Source organism: Pleurodeles waltl, chromosome 3_1, assembly GCF_031143425.1.
Source record: "Pleurodeles waltl isolate 20211129_DDA chromosome 3_1, aPleWal1.hap1.20221129, whole genome shotgun sequence".
Classification (NCBI taxonomy): Eukaryota; Metazoa; Chordata; class Amphibia; order Caudata; family Salamandridae; genus Pleurodeles; species Pleurodeles waltl.
In genome coordinates, this window is record NC_090440.1 from 246,889,138 (window position 1) to 246,906,445 (window position 17,308).

At 42.6% G+C, this 17,308-nt stretch overlaps 1 protein-coding gene across 3 annotated transcripts in view; it reads left to right on the forward strand.

Annotated features, from left to right (window-relative positions):
• The window catches only part of LOC138283999 (dual oxidase 1-like), a 785,394-nt gene that overhangs the window by 339,597 nt on the left and 428,489 nt on the right, over positions 1 to 17,308 (forward strand). For all 3 annotated transcript variants that reach the window (XM_069222331.1, XM_069222330.1, XM_069222332.1), the window contains exon 12: positions 14,539 to 14,711. In XM_069222331.1, the coding sequence (XP_069078432.1) occupies positions 14,539 to 14,711 (173 nt within the window). The remainder of the gene's footprint in view (positions 1 to 14,538; positions 14,712 to 17,308) is intronic.

The window sequence follows — 17,308 nt, forward strand, 5'->3', positions numbered from 1 at the left end:
GCATCCTCGTAGTGCCTGTTTCTGGCACTTCTCCGGGTGCTGCCTGCTGCTGAGAGGGCTCCTTGTCTTGCTCGACGCCCCTTCTGTCCCCTGACGCAATTGGCAACATCCTGGTCCCTCCTGGGCCACAGCAGCATCCAAAAACACTAACCGCTTGATTTGCAGCTAGCAAGGCTTGTTGGCGGTCTTTCGGCGGGAAAACACTTCTGCACGACTCTCCACGGCGTGCGGGATCCGTCCTCCAAAGGGGAAGTCTCTAGCCCTTGTCGTTCCTGCAGAAACCTAAGCTTCTACTGTCCAGTAGCAGCTTCTTTCCACCCACAGCTGGCATTTCCTGGGCATCTGCCCATCTCCGACTTGCTTGTGACTTTTGGACTTGGTCCCCTTGTTCCACAGGTACCCTCGACTGGAAATCCATTGTTGTTGCATTGCTGGTTTGTGTCTTTCCTGCAGAATTCCCCTATCACGACTTCTATGTCCTTTGGGTAACTTTAGTGCACTTTGCACTCACTTTTCAGGTTCTTGGGGGGGGCTATTTTTCTAACCCTTACTATTTTCTAATAGTCCTAGCGACCCTCTACAAGGTCACATAGGTTTGGGGTCCATTCGTGGTTCGCATTCCACTTTTGGAGTATATGGTTTGTGTTGCCCCTATCCCTATGTGTCCCCATTGCATCCTATTGTAACTATAAATTGTTTGCACTGTTTTCTAAGACTATACTGCATATTTTTGGTATTGTGTACATATATCTTGTGTATATTTGCTATCCTCATATTGAGGGTACACTCTGAGATACTTTGGCATATTGTCATAAAAATAAAGTACCTTTATTTTTAGTATATCTGTGTATTGTGTTTTCTTATGATATTGTGCAAGTGACACTAGTGGTACTGTAGGAGCTTCACTCGTCTCCTAGTTCAGCCTAAGCTGCTCTGCTAAGCTACCATTATCTATCAGCCTATGCTGCTAGACACCCTATACACTAATAAGGGATAACTGGGCCTGGTGCAAGGTGCAAGTACCCCTTGGTACTCACTACAAGCCAGTCCAGCCTCCTACACACGGGTGGTGACCCCACTCCCTTAATTTGAAATTCCTGATGCGTGGGACCCCATGAGGTCTCCTCATTAACCCTGACAGTGTTTGGTGTGTTCCTCACAGCTGAATTGCCCCCCGGCTTTGTCCCTGCAGAATTTTCAGACCTGGACGGCTCGTGATCACCGCGCTGTACCCCTTTCAGCCCCTACCTGGTTTGGTTACACTGACCCGACCCAGCAATCACGATTATTCTGTACTGACCCACTCCTTGTCATCCCGTATGCACAGGTCTCATCTTCGCTACCTGCTGCTGGGCCATGTGGACTTGCAACGGCACACACTAGCCTGGCAAGCTTTTGGACACATTACTTTACATGGCCTCGGATTAACCCTTTGAGTCGGCTATAATTCTTCCCACTTCACTTGTGTTGCTAGCGTAAGGTACACAGTTCAGCTAGCCATGTGTGCTACACATATCAGCCTGAACCTTGGCTCACCTTACTTGGTGTTTGACTGGCAGGAATCAGAATATATGTCCTTCCTTTTACATGAACTGCACCCTGCCCAAAGGGCTATCTAGGACCTACCTTACGGGTGACTTAGGTGTAGTTAAAAGGGAGTCTAGCACTAGGCAAGTAGTTTGACTTGCCAAGTCAGTGTGGCAGTAAACTGTGCACGCAGGCACTGCAGTGGATGGCCTGAAACAAGTTTGAAAGGCTTCTTCTGTGGGTGGCACAACAAGCGCTGCAGGCCCACTAGCTACATTTAATGTACAGGCCCTGGGCAGATGGCATGCCATTTTAAAAGGGACTTACAGGTAAATTGAATAAGCCAAACAGGTGTACGCCAATTATAACACGTTTAGGGGAGAGAGCACATGCACTTTAGCACTGATTAGCAGTGGTAAAGTGCCTAGAGTCCTAAAGTCAACAAAAAGAGTGTCAGAAAAATAGGAGGTGAAAATCAAAACGTTTGGGGATATCCCTGCAGAAAGGGCCATTTCTAACAATGGCTGTTATAATTGCCTTCCTTTGTTTATGGAAGGACGAGTGCTTGTTATAACTGCAAATTCAATTTGAGTACTACCTTTCAGGGAATACAGAGGTGGGTGACATAGTGAATAATGTAATTTCCTGTACTTCAGGTATTACTAATCAGCCTTCCAACCCAACTCAAGGCTTCAACAGCCGTGTATGTAACATTAGATCACTACCTAAACATATGGTAGAGTGTTGGGATCTTCTCTCTTCTTTACAATCATAGACTGGTTTTATGATGTAAACTTGGCTCAATTCTTCCACAGTACCCCCAGTAATACTGGCTCTTCCACATAACTATCGAATGTTAAAAGTAGACAGGTTGGGGGGGCGACATTGTGATTATCTTCCATTATACTGTTAGAGTCTCTCTTATTGAATCCTTGAACAACAATTGGGCAGAAATATGTATCTTTAAGGTTTGTTGGAAGGAGCTCTACCCTATCACCCGCCGAGCCCAAAGAAAGATTTCTGCCATCACCCTATGGAATATATTGCGCCTTATGTTCTATCCTCACAGAACTTTCTGTTACTGGGTGATTTTAACTATCACGTCGAGGATCAGGCTAATTTGGAAACCACTTAGCTTTTAGCTGATAGAGACTCTGATCCTTTATCAAAAATCACGGGCCATAAGCAATCAGCTGGCCGCAAATTAGACTTAGGGGGTCATTACAACCCTGGCGGTACAAGACCGCCAGGGCTGAAATGACGGAAGCACCGCCAACAGGCTGTTGCTCGTAATTACCTGGTCATTATGACTGGGGTGGTTTCCCGCCACAATGGCCCCGGCGGTAGTAATCCGCCAGGGCAGTGCTGTTAGCAGCGCTGCCCAGGGGATTAAGAGTCCCCCTACCGCCAGCCATTTCCTGGCGGTTTGAATCACCAGGAAAAGACTGGCGGTACGGGGAGTCGCGGGGTCCCTGGGTGCAACATTTTTGGTGGGCAATAAAATAGCCACAAGACAATGGCATTGTGCGTCTTCTGATTCTTTTTCTTCCATCTTTAAGTTCTCTGTAGGGGATTATCTTGATGACCAAGTTGCATTTAGAAATGCTTTAACGCAGTACCATCGTGACATCAAAACTATGTGCAAATCGTACATTTCCATCCCAATTAATCAGGTGGGAAATTCTTCTAAAATGCTGCTTAAAACTCTCAATGACATTATTAACCCTCGTGCTTGTTCCCAGCCACTTTATCTATAACTGCTGTATTTCTCTGGTTTTGTGCAAGTAAATCCAGAACCAAACTATAACGTCCCTGTAACCTGTGATTTTTTTAAAGTGTTCTAAGGTTTTTAAAATATTTTTTTCTAACTGTAACATCCCTGTAACCTTTATTTTTTTCATTGAATTTCTATGTTTTTTTTTAATGTAAAGTAATTTCAATTACTATACGTTAATCCAACCACCGCCGCGCATGGCTTTCAGCCGTGCACAGGGAGGTGGACTGCAGGCCTTATAACCACCTTATCCTGTGAGGCGCATGGCGTTTGAAAATTTTGTATAGGTTCATCAAACGGTGCCAAAGATATTGACAAGTGAAAAATCGCTAACTATAACTACTAACTACTAATATATATATATATATATATGGATGGAGATGCCAAATACATTGCATTTCTTAACAGGTAGTCACTTTAAATCAATGAAAAATAAAGAAATGAATTTATGATTTTAAAGATGCAATTGTTAAATGCTAACGGAAGGAACTTCCATCTGATTATTATTTCTGTGGAAGCTATTTTTCATTTTTTTTCACTCCTGCTCCCCTCAGCCAACATGCGTGTCTTACCTTCTCTCTCTTTTGCATCTCTATCATTCTTCACACTAATTATGTCAACAAAATAACAGCTCCATTATCTTCATTGTAGATTATTTGTCCATCAATCTCTTCTACTTTTCACAGATTACTCAAGAACATACCTATGTCTCATTGTACCTTAACTCCACTGTTCTCTTTCCCAGGACTTCATTTTTCCACGTTCAATTTGCATGTCGCAGCTTAGGGGCCATAGCTTGTTAATGATGCACTTTATCAAACAACACAACATCTCACTTACTTTATTAGGTTCATAGAAACATTCTTCCTAAGGCACTTTAGCCCATTACTTTATTCTGATGTAATGCACTATTCTTAAGTTAAGAACACTGATGCCTTTTTTGATGGTATAGTCATCCTTATAGTATTCCTGGGATTGTCTGTATCTTGCCATTTATTTTCTCTGACCAAGTTATCAATCTGAGATAATCCTTTATTTAGGTCCCACTGCACCCAGCAGTTAAATTGTGAGAAACTCGTGGTTGAATTGTTGTATTCTCATAAGAACACAAGGATATGTTAATCTAGAACCTTCACCAAAGATCAGTTTTACAATTAGCCCACAATCACCCTGTTAGCCTCACAACCCTGCCAGACATTGATGGGTAAGCTCAAACTTCTCAAGGAGTCTTTCAGATAATTGGAATGGAATTGCATCTCATTATCACAAAACTTACAGATGTCATAAAGTTCACCACACAGACCTTTTGTCATTTGTAGAGGGCGGAACTCGCGGAACTTGACTATGTGGAATTCCGCTGAACGACATAAAAACTCCATCTGCAGAGTTCCGCCAACAGGTGGAAATAGTCACACTACTCGTGCTGTGATTAGTGCCAGTAGTGCATAACATGCTGAAAAATCAGCATGAAAGCCACCATGCAGTCTGCCAGAGGGTGCAGCTACTAAAGTTGATTTTGCTGCCGCTCGAGATTTTCTACTCACATGGCAGCCTTCTAACCGTAAACAGTTGCAACCGCTCAATTTAGAAAAATATTCTTGGTGGATGTCCTTCTAGTGACCAGAAATCATTCTAGGTAACACCACATCTTGCTCATGCTCAGCAACTTACTGTTTTGGAGCCGTGCACAAGAAAAAAATTCCACCATGTGGTGATTAACAGAATTTGTCAGGAACTCCGTGTTACAAAAATAATGCAGAGTCCCTGAAATTCCACCAATCCTGTGGGCGGAATGGAATATTTTGCCCACCCTCAATCTTTTGCTAAAATACCATATCATCACTAATACCTATTTGAGAATAATGAGTTTCTTCTCATTCACCCACATTATATTACAGGTGATTTAGTTTCTCAGAAGCAACTGACAGTTAGAAGACCAGGTCTCAGCATCTTTCGAGATTGGTCAGTAGACTTCATCTTCGGATCCATTTCAGGACACCACAATAAGTCTTAAATCATGTCTTCAGATTCAGATATCTCTAGGCATGAGATGTGGCCTAGTGGCTAGGCCTGCTGATCTTGCAAACTGAACAACCAGGGTCAAATCCTGGTATTGGCTCAACATCCTGTAATTCTGAGCAAATCGTTTAGTTTCCCTGTGTCCAAAGAGGCACAGATATTAATAATAATATGTAACTTACTCTAATTCTGTTGTGAAGCACTGTAGTGTCGTGGGGACCAGTACACACCTAAAAACTGCAAAAAACAAATCTGTAAGTTCCCCTGATGAGTAAGCGCATTGTCCCATAAATTAGTACTTTTTTCCATTGCAGAAGTTAGTGTGTATCTCCCAAAAGGGAACTGCTGCAGAGTGGGTGGTCTTCAAGGACCGCCCACTAACTATGTGCCTGGATCCACAGCAAAACACTTTCTGCTTTGTATTTGCTTTCCATTTCTCTAGCATAATGCCATTCTCAATACTTGTGCGGGCAAAACAACATAACAGTTCCTTTATCATCATTTACTCCTCATATTGTGTAGGCATTCATAAAAGGATGCATGCATATACATTCTCCATCACTGATACACACTTGTTGTAAATGTATTCCTGTAACTGTATTTGGGTGTTTGCAAAGAAAGACTATGCCTTCAGCATCACGCCAGTGGTGAGAAAAGGTATTAATGCCCTCTTTATGAACACAGCGGGATTTCCTGCTGTGTTCAGGCTGGCAGTCTAATCACAGACCACCAGCCTGTTGAGGACCCGCCAGGTGAATAAACAACATTCCGCTGGGCCGGTGGGCAGAAACAATGTTTCTGCCAGCCGGCCCGGCAGAATGCTGGGCCTGGACATTGCCGACGGCTCCATATGGAGCTGTTGTCAATGTAGCAGAGCGACGGGTGCAGCAGCACCCGACGCGCATATCACTGCCCGTAAATCGGACAGTGACATGCGCGATGGGGCTGTGCAAGGGGGCCCCTACACTGCCCATGCCAAGTGCATGGGCTATGTAGGGGCCCCCATTCCGCCAGCCTTTTCCCTTGTGGGGGAACCGCCAGGGAAAGGCTGGTGGACACAGGTTCTTTGTCCGGCGGATAAGGATAGGGATACTCCGCCATCGTCAGGCTGCCTGGCAACGGTAGCCTGGCGGTGGTGAAGTTCTGCCTGTGGCGGCCCTGCCATCAACATAATATGGCGGTAATAACCGCCAACGCCGGCATGGCGGTCTGGACCGCCTATGTTCATAATGACGCCTACGTCTCTGTGGTTGATTTTGACACAATATTTCAAAGCCACTGCAAAGTACTTAAAAGTATTTAAAATAACCTAAAGTATCATGTGCCCCCACACATTGATCTTGCTTTATTGCTCCCCCTCTCCTAATTTAGAGGTTTTTATGCTATTACAATGTATTGAAAATAGAGTAAGTAGTGATTGTATATCTCAATTTTAATTTAGCCTCTTAAGAAGGGGATCTTCACAAACAGATCATTTTATTACCTCAAATAAATTGCCCATCACTTGATGCAAAGTACGTACTTCTTTAACTTGCAGGGTCATGATTAACATAGTACCAGCACAAGTTTGTCCATATTTTGCATAAAAATTCTGCCATACTTCAGACTGTTGGCATGAGAATGATCCATTTTCAAAATTAGCACACAATTCTCTTTGAGATCAATTTCATTTGCGTCAATTTCATGGACCAAGTACACTGGCAGTGAAAATGTATGTTTGTAAATTCTTCAGAATGCCCCTTATCAGTAGACTGTGTTGTTCTTCGCTCGGGCAAAGGCACCTGGAAGAACAGTACCCAATCAATACTTTTGTAAAAAATCAGTTGGCAGCAGAATCTTAGGCTCCAAGCATTTTATCAACTTACACAATGGTAAACTGGTTATTTGCCACAGCAACATGTAAGACATGTTCTGCATTAGACTGGAAATGTACCAGCATTTGTTGACTAAAGTAAACAATAAAATATAACACAATGACAAACACAAAGCAACACAACAGCACAATTAAAACACAATCAAACAGCTTAAACAGAATGCAACACACAACCATAGTATAAAACAACAATATTACATAGCAATAATGCAGCACAAAAACATAACAACACAGAAAACAACAGAACAGATAAATAATACAACAAAATGCCACATATGCAATACAACAAATGTGGACTTTGGCTCGTATTTCTGCCTTTAGAATCCTGTTTTCATTTTAGGATGTTAAGGGTGTTTGAAATATACACTTCAGTAACATACCACCAAGGGCATGAAATAGCACTAGACAAAAATGTTTTGTGATTCTGCCCCTCCTGCTTAATCTATGTGTTACAGCCTCTAACACATTTATGCAAGGAAACACGTTCCCTACCTAATACGCAGGGGCAAGCGTGCAAACAGTGCATGACCTTCCACAGATTCTCAATCCCAGAAACTTTCCTTCACCAAATCCTGGGTTCCATTAACTTCCTTTTCCTAAATTCTCAATCTCAGAACCACCCCCAAAGTTGGAGTTAGTGAATATACAGCTCTGGGTATGTCCTCCTGAGGATATATGCTTCGTAGCTGGTGGTTGGCTCCATAGCTGACATTCAAAGTATTTGAAGCAAGAGTGACTGAAACAAGCAGAAATGACTCAGGGGTGTAGGTGAGCTTTACCCCTAAAAATCTATATCTCAATGGTGCTCACACATGTTGGGTGGATTGGGGACAGTGTTAACCTCTAATCATAAGGCAATGTGTTCCAGAGACAAGGTTCAAATCAGCATTTCAAAATGCAGTCAATGAGTGAAGGATTGATTCAAAAAGTGAGCTTTAGAGCAGAATTCAGAAAAAAACATGTGAAACTCTATATAAAATTCAAAGGTACAGTACAGGAATACTAAAATGTGTCGATGTGGCAATAGTATTAATTAAATACTTGGAGTGGTTGCCATGAAGGCTATTACTAACAGGAACAATGCAGAATAATTGGCAAAATCAGAAATAAACTAAGGCCCTCATTTTGACCATGGTGGTGTTTTGACCACCAGGGTTAATGTGGCGGTATCACAGCCAATAGGCTGGCGGAGTATACTGCCATAATATGAGTTGGCCCCAGCCAACTCGCCACATAACCACTGATACTGCCATGGTGGTATGAATCGCCGTGCCAGACATTTGCATCTCTGACCCGGCTGTCCATACATGACTGCAAGCGGAATAATAAGCCGGACTACTGCCATGGTTTTCGCAGCGGTACCGCTGCCACAAAAACCATGTGGGTAGGGCTACCGGTGACAGGGAATTCCTTCCCTGTCTCCGGTAGAAGGCTCCCTCACTCCCCCAGCAATCACCTAACCCCACCCACCCACCTAGAATCACAGCACCCCCAAACACCCAACCCCCTCACCCTATCCCAGCAACCATACGCACCTACATCCACCACGCATGTACCATGTACCACCACTTCCATACACGCATTCAGTCACACTCATCCAAACATGCATTTACTCACACTCATCCATACACAGATTCACTCACACATACTCACATGTATACATGCAGACATGCACTCACTGTAACATTCATACACACATTCACTCACATGCATACCACCACACATACACCACAACACTCACAGACACATACACAAACACACACACATTCATACACACACGCAGACACCATACACTCACACACAACACCCCCCACCCCTGACAGACGCCCATCTTACCTTGTCTGGCGAGGAGGTTGCCCAGCAGGACACCGCTATGTGGTCTGTTTGGTCAAAATACGGCTGACAGCGTCCTACTGGCAGGGTGGTGCAGGTGGTAACACCACCCAGGCTCCTCGTCGGCCAGCATGGCTACTGCCAGATTTCCACACTAAATGTGGCAGAAATCCAGCAGTATCCATACTATGGCTGGCGGAAAACCACCAGCACTGGCGGTCTTCTGGGTCCGTGGCTTTGGCAGTCTCGGTTTGAGATTGCCAAAGTCATAAGGAGGGCCTAAGTTTCAAACATGCAGCAACATCAGTGAGAAACTGGGCAGCATCCTTAGTAGAAGGCAAAGCGTCTCCAGCTCATCCTCAAATTTAAGGGGTTATATAGCCATTTGAATTGAAACTTCAAAGGCAGCATGGTTTGAGGAAAAGATTACATTTTCAACAAATCGTATTACAGTATTATGAATGACCATATAACCCTATAACCTTAACACTAACCCCTTACATGGATATTGACTTGTCTAACCTAATGTCATTCAGAGTTGTTAGAACAAACTACTTACATAAATAGTGAATCATTGAGAATTAATCCAATAAGCATGCAAGCAGTAGGTCCTTGGAAATGTTGCTAAAGTTTACTTTAGCAGATCTCTTCGAGGACACCGTCAATCAGAAATAAACAAATCCATATCTTGCTGCACTGTAATGTCAGGCAAAACTGAGAGTAAACTTGGTACAGCATCCATTTTGGGCTAGCCTAAGCTAGAGAAAAAAACGTATTTCAATTGTAATATGTAGGTAAGCACATAATAATTCAAGTGTAAATTAATTTCTCTACACACCATTACTAATGAACACTTTCGTTTAAACGTACAAAAGCTCACACAGCAACAAACTAGCAGCTGTGGAAGATATCTTTCTATCCACATAAGGTGTCTGAGCAGAGATTTTATTAGAACAATAGCCCATCTTCAAATGATTTGTCCACACCTGTTAGAGACACTATTGTAATCCCTTTACATGACATGGGGAAATTTGTACAAAGCACAGAGAAACGATAGCAAGCTCAGGAAATGGGTTTTTGTCCTTCCTACCACAAGGCAGATACAGCCCAAGGCATTGTTAATTTAGTAGAAAGCTGTTACCAAGGCAAGACAGGGAACAATGGAGGCCCCTCAGACTAACACCTTTCTGGGCCCTGGAAACTATGATATCCCTGACTAGGGATCAAGACATAACCAAAAGGAACTGTGGAATGGTAAATGTTGTGTTACTCATATGAAAAGGCCCTGGCTCAAATGTAATGGTACCATATTGTGTTCCCGTGTGGACTTATATTACTGCTGAAGAGTTGACAGCAAGAGGGATCTATATGATAATTGCTTTCTGCCTCGTCATAAAATTAGTTTTGAAAGGTGATTTCAGGTGATTTTAGCATATCATATCCTAATATATATATGGTTGATTTCTCCGAAAATACAATGCCTGTGGATCATTCCCTATAACTAATGAGTGAGCATCTGTGCCCTAATTACTGGACACAGTGTTGCTGGGTGCCTCCAAGACTTAATCATAATCATCCTTCTAGGGTCCATCATTGATCTATTTCTGGGATCATGGAGAACGGTGCCTAATGATAGAATCAGTAACATTCATATTCTGCAGTGGAACCTCCAAGAGCAGGTATACCTGGGCTGTCTCAGCAAAGAGTAGGAGATTGTGGTGAGACATAGGTGAGGGTACTGAGACTGCATTGTTAAGATTGTGCACTTAAAGTGGAAGTGAAATTAATGCACCTAAGTGAGGGATAAAGTGGATAGAAAAAGTAAAGACAGTTAAAAGTGGTGAACATAATATTATCTGGGAGAAGGAGCATAGCTAGGATACAGAAGAGCTAAGAATGGTGCACAATTGAGCTCTTAGAACAAAGTGAGAAAGTAGATGGGTGGATGGATAGAGTGGAAGAGATAGAAAGGGAAAACAGACTAAAGGAAAGCTCTGGATGAAATATGAAGACCAATGCAAAGAAGGAAGATCAATATATAACTGTAACATAAAGAAATGAAAGACAGGCAACAGCCTACTTGCAGAGGACAGTAAACACTGTAGCGACTGCCAGCTGCTTCATATGTGACCCACTCAAAATGAACCTGTGTGAACCTGTGTCTTCCTTTAGATTTCCATTGCAGACAAAGGTCTGCTCTCTGTACTTTCCATTTATCTGGAAAATGGATGCTATTTTCGCAGATGGTGTGCCAATCACCCCCAAAAATATTTTGGATCCTTCAGGTTTGAAGTTAGAGATCAAGCGTTTGAATTAAAGAAAAGAAAAGAAAACGTTTTGCCTTCAAGCAGGATTTACCCCTTTCCCAAAATCACTTTAAGCATCCTGTGGCATCCTCATCTCCCTTTCTCTTCGATTGCCCCTCTGCTTCTGAATGCAAAGTCATTCTCACTGCCATTCTTCCTCATAATTCGCATGTCCAATGGGAAGGGCAGAGTGAATCATCCAAACTGAAGTGACAGCAAAGTACCCCAGCAGTTATTTTAAACTCTCTTCCCTTTATTTATATTTGAAATTAAGATCTGTAGCATACAGAGGGGTAGAACTATGGTGGGCAATGAATTCTAGGGTTGTTTCCAGTCATGTGAGTTTATATATTGAAGTATTAAATATCAAATGATTTGAGTATGGGAAATCAGGAAGAGAGAGACCATGAGCTCCATCATTTTGAAAGAATGTTCACGCAAATTAAGGACTTGAAATCAAATTCTGGAAAAACAGTGAGAAACCATAAATGTAAACTATTCTAACATTCAATCAATCAGTAAATTTGTAGAGCAGTTCTTGTCACCCAGGAGTGTGTTCCAGTGCTGGCCGGGTCCAGTTGCTTAGCCAAATAGCCATGTCTTCAGGGACTTTTAGAACTCTGGAAGAGATATGGAGGTCCGGAAATGAAAGGGTAGCTTGTTTCATTCCTTCATTGCTAGGCAGCAGAAGGAGCAACCTCCAGATTTGCTACGTCGGATTCAGGGGATGAGGGTTAGAGAAAGTGAAGAGGAGCATAAGTGTCTGGTGGGCTGATGGAAGTTCAGGCAGTGGTTCAAGTAGGCACGTCCACAGTTGCGTAGGACCTTGTATGCATGGGTCAGGAGCTTGACCTGGCATCTTTTCTGTCCAGGGAGCAAGTGGAGTTCCTTGAGGTAGAGGGGAGATGTGGGTTTGTCTAGGGAGATCCAGGTTGAGTCCTGCTGTGGCATTCTCTAAGGTCTGTAGTTGTCAGTGGAGGTGAGCTGTGATCCCTGTGTAGAGAGCATTGCCATAGTCCAGTCAGCTGGAGATGAGGACCTGGCTGATGGACTTGAGCTTTGTGTAGCCATTTAAATGGATTATGAAGCATGAGAAGGATGAAGACACAGGGAGGAGGAGACAGGGTTGACCTGAGTCATCATGGTTAATTTGAGAAGGCTTTATTTAACAAAAAATAAAGTCTATCTTTGGACCAGAGTGAGCTAAAATACAATTCAGGGTGTCAAATGAATAGTTACAATAAGTCCAACACCTTGCCAAGTTTAGATTTGTTATAATTATTACAGGAAATTAGTTTTAGATTTCCTACAATTACATAAAATCAGCCCTGTAGCAGCCTCTTCTGATTGGTTACCCTCTGACAGGCTGAGCCAAGCTGCTCTGATGAGGTGTGAAGTGAACTTGGCTGAGACACAGGAGACATCTGGTAGGAGGAGATCTAGAGCACCAGATGCCAGGACAAGAAGGGGGGCAGGGTAGCCAAACTGGACTTTAAAGGGAGAAGGACAGGACAGAAACCAGACCTACCCCCCTCTTCCTGCACCTCTAGCCAGATTGGAGTCCTTGTAACTGAATAAGAGGGGGCTGCAAGGAGAGTGTAGAAGGAAGTTAGCCACACCTGTGGGTCGGCTTAGCCAGACCGGAACCTCCAGGAGACATTTTATCCAATTTAGATTTTTGTGAAACAGTACTTTCTGGGACAAAAACATGACACAATGTCCAGAAATCTGGATAAATGTGGGAGCTACCCAGCAACTCAGATCCCTGTCTGGAAACAAGAAGAAGGTTTGCCCTGCTGAGCCCCTCGTCTGCACCAAGAAGGACTGCACTCTGAAGGACTGCACCTGCTGCACACTATGGGCTTCACAAAAGAGGACATTGCCAGGCTTCTAAAGGACTGAGGGATGTACACCCTGTAAGCAACAGGTACAAAGGTGCTACCAAGAGTCACCTGCATCAACTCTCGCAAGAAGAGCCCGGCTGACCAACGTCCAGTGGGCTTTTAAGGATTTGACAAGCTGCATTGCATGAATTGTATTCCCAACGCTCAAAGGAGCAACTCAGAGCTTCTGGAACCTTGGCTGGTGTTGAGAACCCTTCAAGACCCCAAAAAGACATTCTGGAATAAGCTCCAGAGGTTTTGGACCATTTGGAGAACGTTTGTGAAAAAGCTTCATAAGTCGACTTACCCATCGTAGAGAGTCAAGCCAGCGATGTTAACCTGTGACTTAGCCTGCAAATCAGCTCTGGAGCTGAGTCTGTCCACGACAAGAACCAAGACCTGCAGGATTGCACTGAGGGTTTGCGCTGAACTATGCTGATGACCGCTCGCAACGTGGCCTGCCAAGGAGCCTCGATGGATGATGAGACCAAAAAAGTAACTAAGTGCAAAAGTAAAATTTTGGCTGAGGCATATCACTCAGTGTAGCTGATCTGCTCTCCATCGCGGCCAGCCTTAACTTCTTCCCGGTCAAGTGCAACCAGATAGTCATGGTTGACACTTTTCACTTTTTGTTGCTAAAAAGCACATTTTTACATTTAATCCTGAAAAAATCATATCTCTGGTTCCCTACATTGGATTTTTGTCATTTTAGTGGACTTTTAAAAATAAAAACATTTCCTATTTTTATAAATCAATGTTTTTTTTTTTTTGTGGGTTGTGTCATACCTAATTTGGTGTTATTAAATACTTCCACCTGTCTCAACTTAAGCCTGTCTGCTGGAAGACAAGCTCCCAAGAGTTGAGCAAAGCTTAATTTATTGAGAACTTGACTGGACCTTATTTATGACTGTGGTGTTGTTAATAAGTGTAGGTACCCACCTGCCCTTTCTAATAAACCACTCTCCAACAAGTGCACTTTATCTTTATAAAGGTATACTTGCCATCTAATACTTTTAATAGACCACTTACATTTTATATGGTGGCATGTCTTGTTATAAATCTAGAGCACACCTTCTTGAGTATACAAGGTCAGACAAACTTTCAGTCAAGTTCACAAATGTTTTTGAAATAGTCAAATATATGCATCCCTAGAATTCCGGCTATCAAATAAATATATTTTAGATTACCCTCAAGCGAATGTGTGGAATTCTACACAAATTTTATGCTCACAAACATCCAAATTTCTAAATGTTCTGAGCATTTTGTATGACCTCCCACCTACATTGTGTTCTTTTAAAACCTTTGCATTATTGTACTTCACAGACTACTGGTATGGACCTTTTCAGTACTCCCGAACAGATTACATGGCTAGCCGCATCCAGCGAGGGCGTGACCTTGGGCTTTGCTGCTACAACAAGGCCAGGGAGTTCTTTGGACTGCCAGTATCCAAGGACTGGGAGGAAATCAATCTACAGCTGTACCAGGAGAATACACAGGTCAGAAATACCTATGTTTATAATGAACCTACTTCTGTCCTCTAACAGAACAAGCCTATGCCTTCACTTTGTATAATCACCAGCTGATGGAGGAGTAGTTAAATAACCTGAAAATCAAACAGATACAAATGCTTGAAACCTCTGCACAATTGCAAAACTTAGAGTTTTGTTTTTGAATTGCAGAAAAAAAGTTTCTATTTTGTAGCATAAGAATCACTACATATATGTTTGAATGTGCCAGCATATAGTGTTGCATTTTTCACTCCTCAATGAGGGGAGTATTATGAAATGTGAAAGCTGGAGCCATGAATGAGAATAAAGTGTCTCATTCATTCATTATTGTAATACGAAGCTATTATAGATGACCTACTGCACATGTATCATAGACGCTAGGCTCTTGCATGAAAGGCCATGCTCACTGAGTCATGTCCACAAGGAGGAGTTACGCAGAGCTTAGGTCAGAAGCCATGTGCGCAATTCCTGCTGCTCATGGCTGAAGCTTGTGTTAGATGGTTTACATGTATACAAGGGCGTGGCACAGGACCTGACCAAAAGACAGATCCTGTACCCAAATCCAAGGACACTGGAATGGACCACATCCTGCACTGATAGATGTCTTCTGGGATGTTATTGTTGAAGTTACCAATAATGTCATGTATGACCTCATTAGCAGTCTAAGGGGGTGGAGGGCAGTGCCATGCACATTAACTCTGAAACCTGAGTGCTTTTTAGATTCTTCATAATACCCATGATATCATAACAATTGTTTTTAATGGAATGTCTGTGGTTTTCATGAACACAGTTTAATTCTTAAGTCTTAAATATGAAGTTTAGGTAATGAATCATAGCTTAACTTTATCAAATATTTCTCAGTGAAAATATATTCTCTCTCTTTCTCTCTCTCTCTCTCTGTATATATAAATATGTCAATGTAACTATAATTTGTGCCCCCACCATGCACAGGGTTGGTGCCAATGATACTGGGTCGGTTGCCATTAGTTATGTTTTCAATAATGTCACAAAACATGTCATGAATGTTGTAATATGTGAGGTTATAAGCAGTGTGGGGTGAGGGTGTGAGTTATAGTTACTTGAAATAACTGTAACTGTTAAATTTCAATGTGTCTTTAGTTTCAAACAGTACATCTAAACTGACATTTTCACCTGTGACGTCATTTTAATCGTTGGATTTTTCAGTGCATTTCTGAGGTTTTGTTTAAAGCAAAGTATGATATTAACACCATACCTAACTATAACATTGCTTTAACCTTTTTTTCAGTGAATTACTAGTGTTTCTTTTTAAACATAAAGTATTATTTCATTACTATACATAAGTTCAACCGGCCACCTGTATGGCCTGCATCCAACCCGTGTGGGAAGCCAACCCCCACCATGCATGGCTTTTGCCTACTCGTGGCAACCCACCACAGACACTTAGGACCTGTCCTTGTTTCTTTAAAAAGAATTCCTGCAAGAGGCAGCACAGCACCTGCACTCCTGTGCGACTCCCACAGGAGTCCAGGGGGCTGCACTGGGTCTTGCCCGATACCCACCCGCAGGATTGTGGAAACCCAAAATAAGTATAGTTTTTTAAAAAAATTAAACCCAGTGGGGATCCCTCTGGGAACCCCCAACACAATGTCCAGTGGGTCAAGTTACCCCTACCCTGCCCACTTACATTTTTATCTTTTTTTTTCAGGACAAAGGGACCTAGTCCCATGTCCTGTAATGGTGACTGCAACATTTGTACTCACATTACTGCCAACCAATGAGACTGGGAGCTCCTGTGGGACTTAGCAGGAACCTTTCTATCCTACAGGAGTGATGCAGTTGACTGGGAAAAAAGCCCACTCAACCAATCAGATAGCTGTGGTATTTGAAGTTGTGTAATCACTAGACTCTTGTAAGCCTCCTGCAAATGCAACCATCCAGAAATGCAAAGTTTTCGAACCTCAATACAAAACTACTGAAAAGATTTTCACCAAATAACAAAACACAAAATGAATGCTTTGCGGGCCAAAATGTAGCTTTCTACCAAATTTGGTATAATTCCTTTCTGCCATTTTCGCTGTTATCAATGTTACATTTTCCTAAAAATTGCATGGGGAAATTGTGTTTTGGGACTCCTCTTTTTTATCAGCCGCTGTTTGAAAGATCATCCCAAACCCTTCCAGGAAGGTGCTGAGGTGGATAGATTTTTTTGGAACATTTTGTGAAGTTTCTTTAAATGATGCCACTGTGTAATGCCTTTCTTTCCTATATGTGGCGATATATCTCTGTGTGGGGGTGATAGATAGATAGAGCCCTGTTAGACCTAACAGCCTTAGGGTGGTCATCCCCCAACCTTTTGCCTACCTCCCTCCACTTTTCTGACACTGTTTTTTGCTGGTTCTAGCACTCTGCACACTTCACCACTGCTAACCAGTGCTGAAGTGCATTTGATTTCTCCCTTAAACATGCTAACATTGGTTCATTCCCAATTGGCACATTTGATTTACTTGTAAGTCCCTAGTAAAGTGCACTACATGTGCCCAGGGCCTGTAAATTAAATGCTACTAGTGGGCCTGCAGCACTTATTGTGCCACAAACATAAGTAG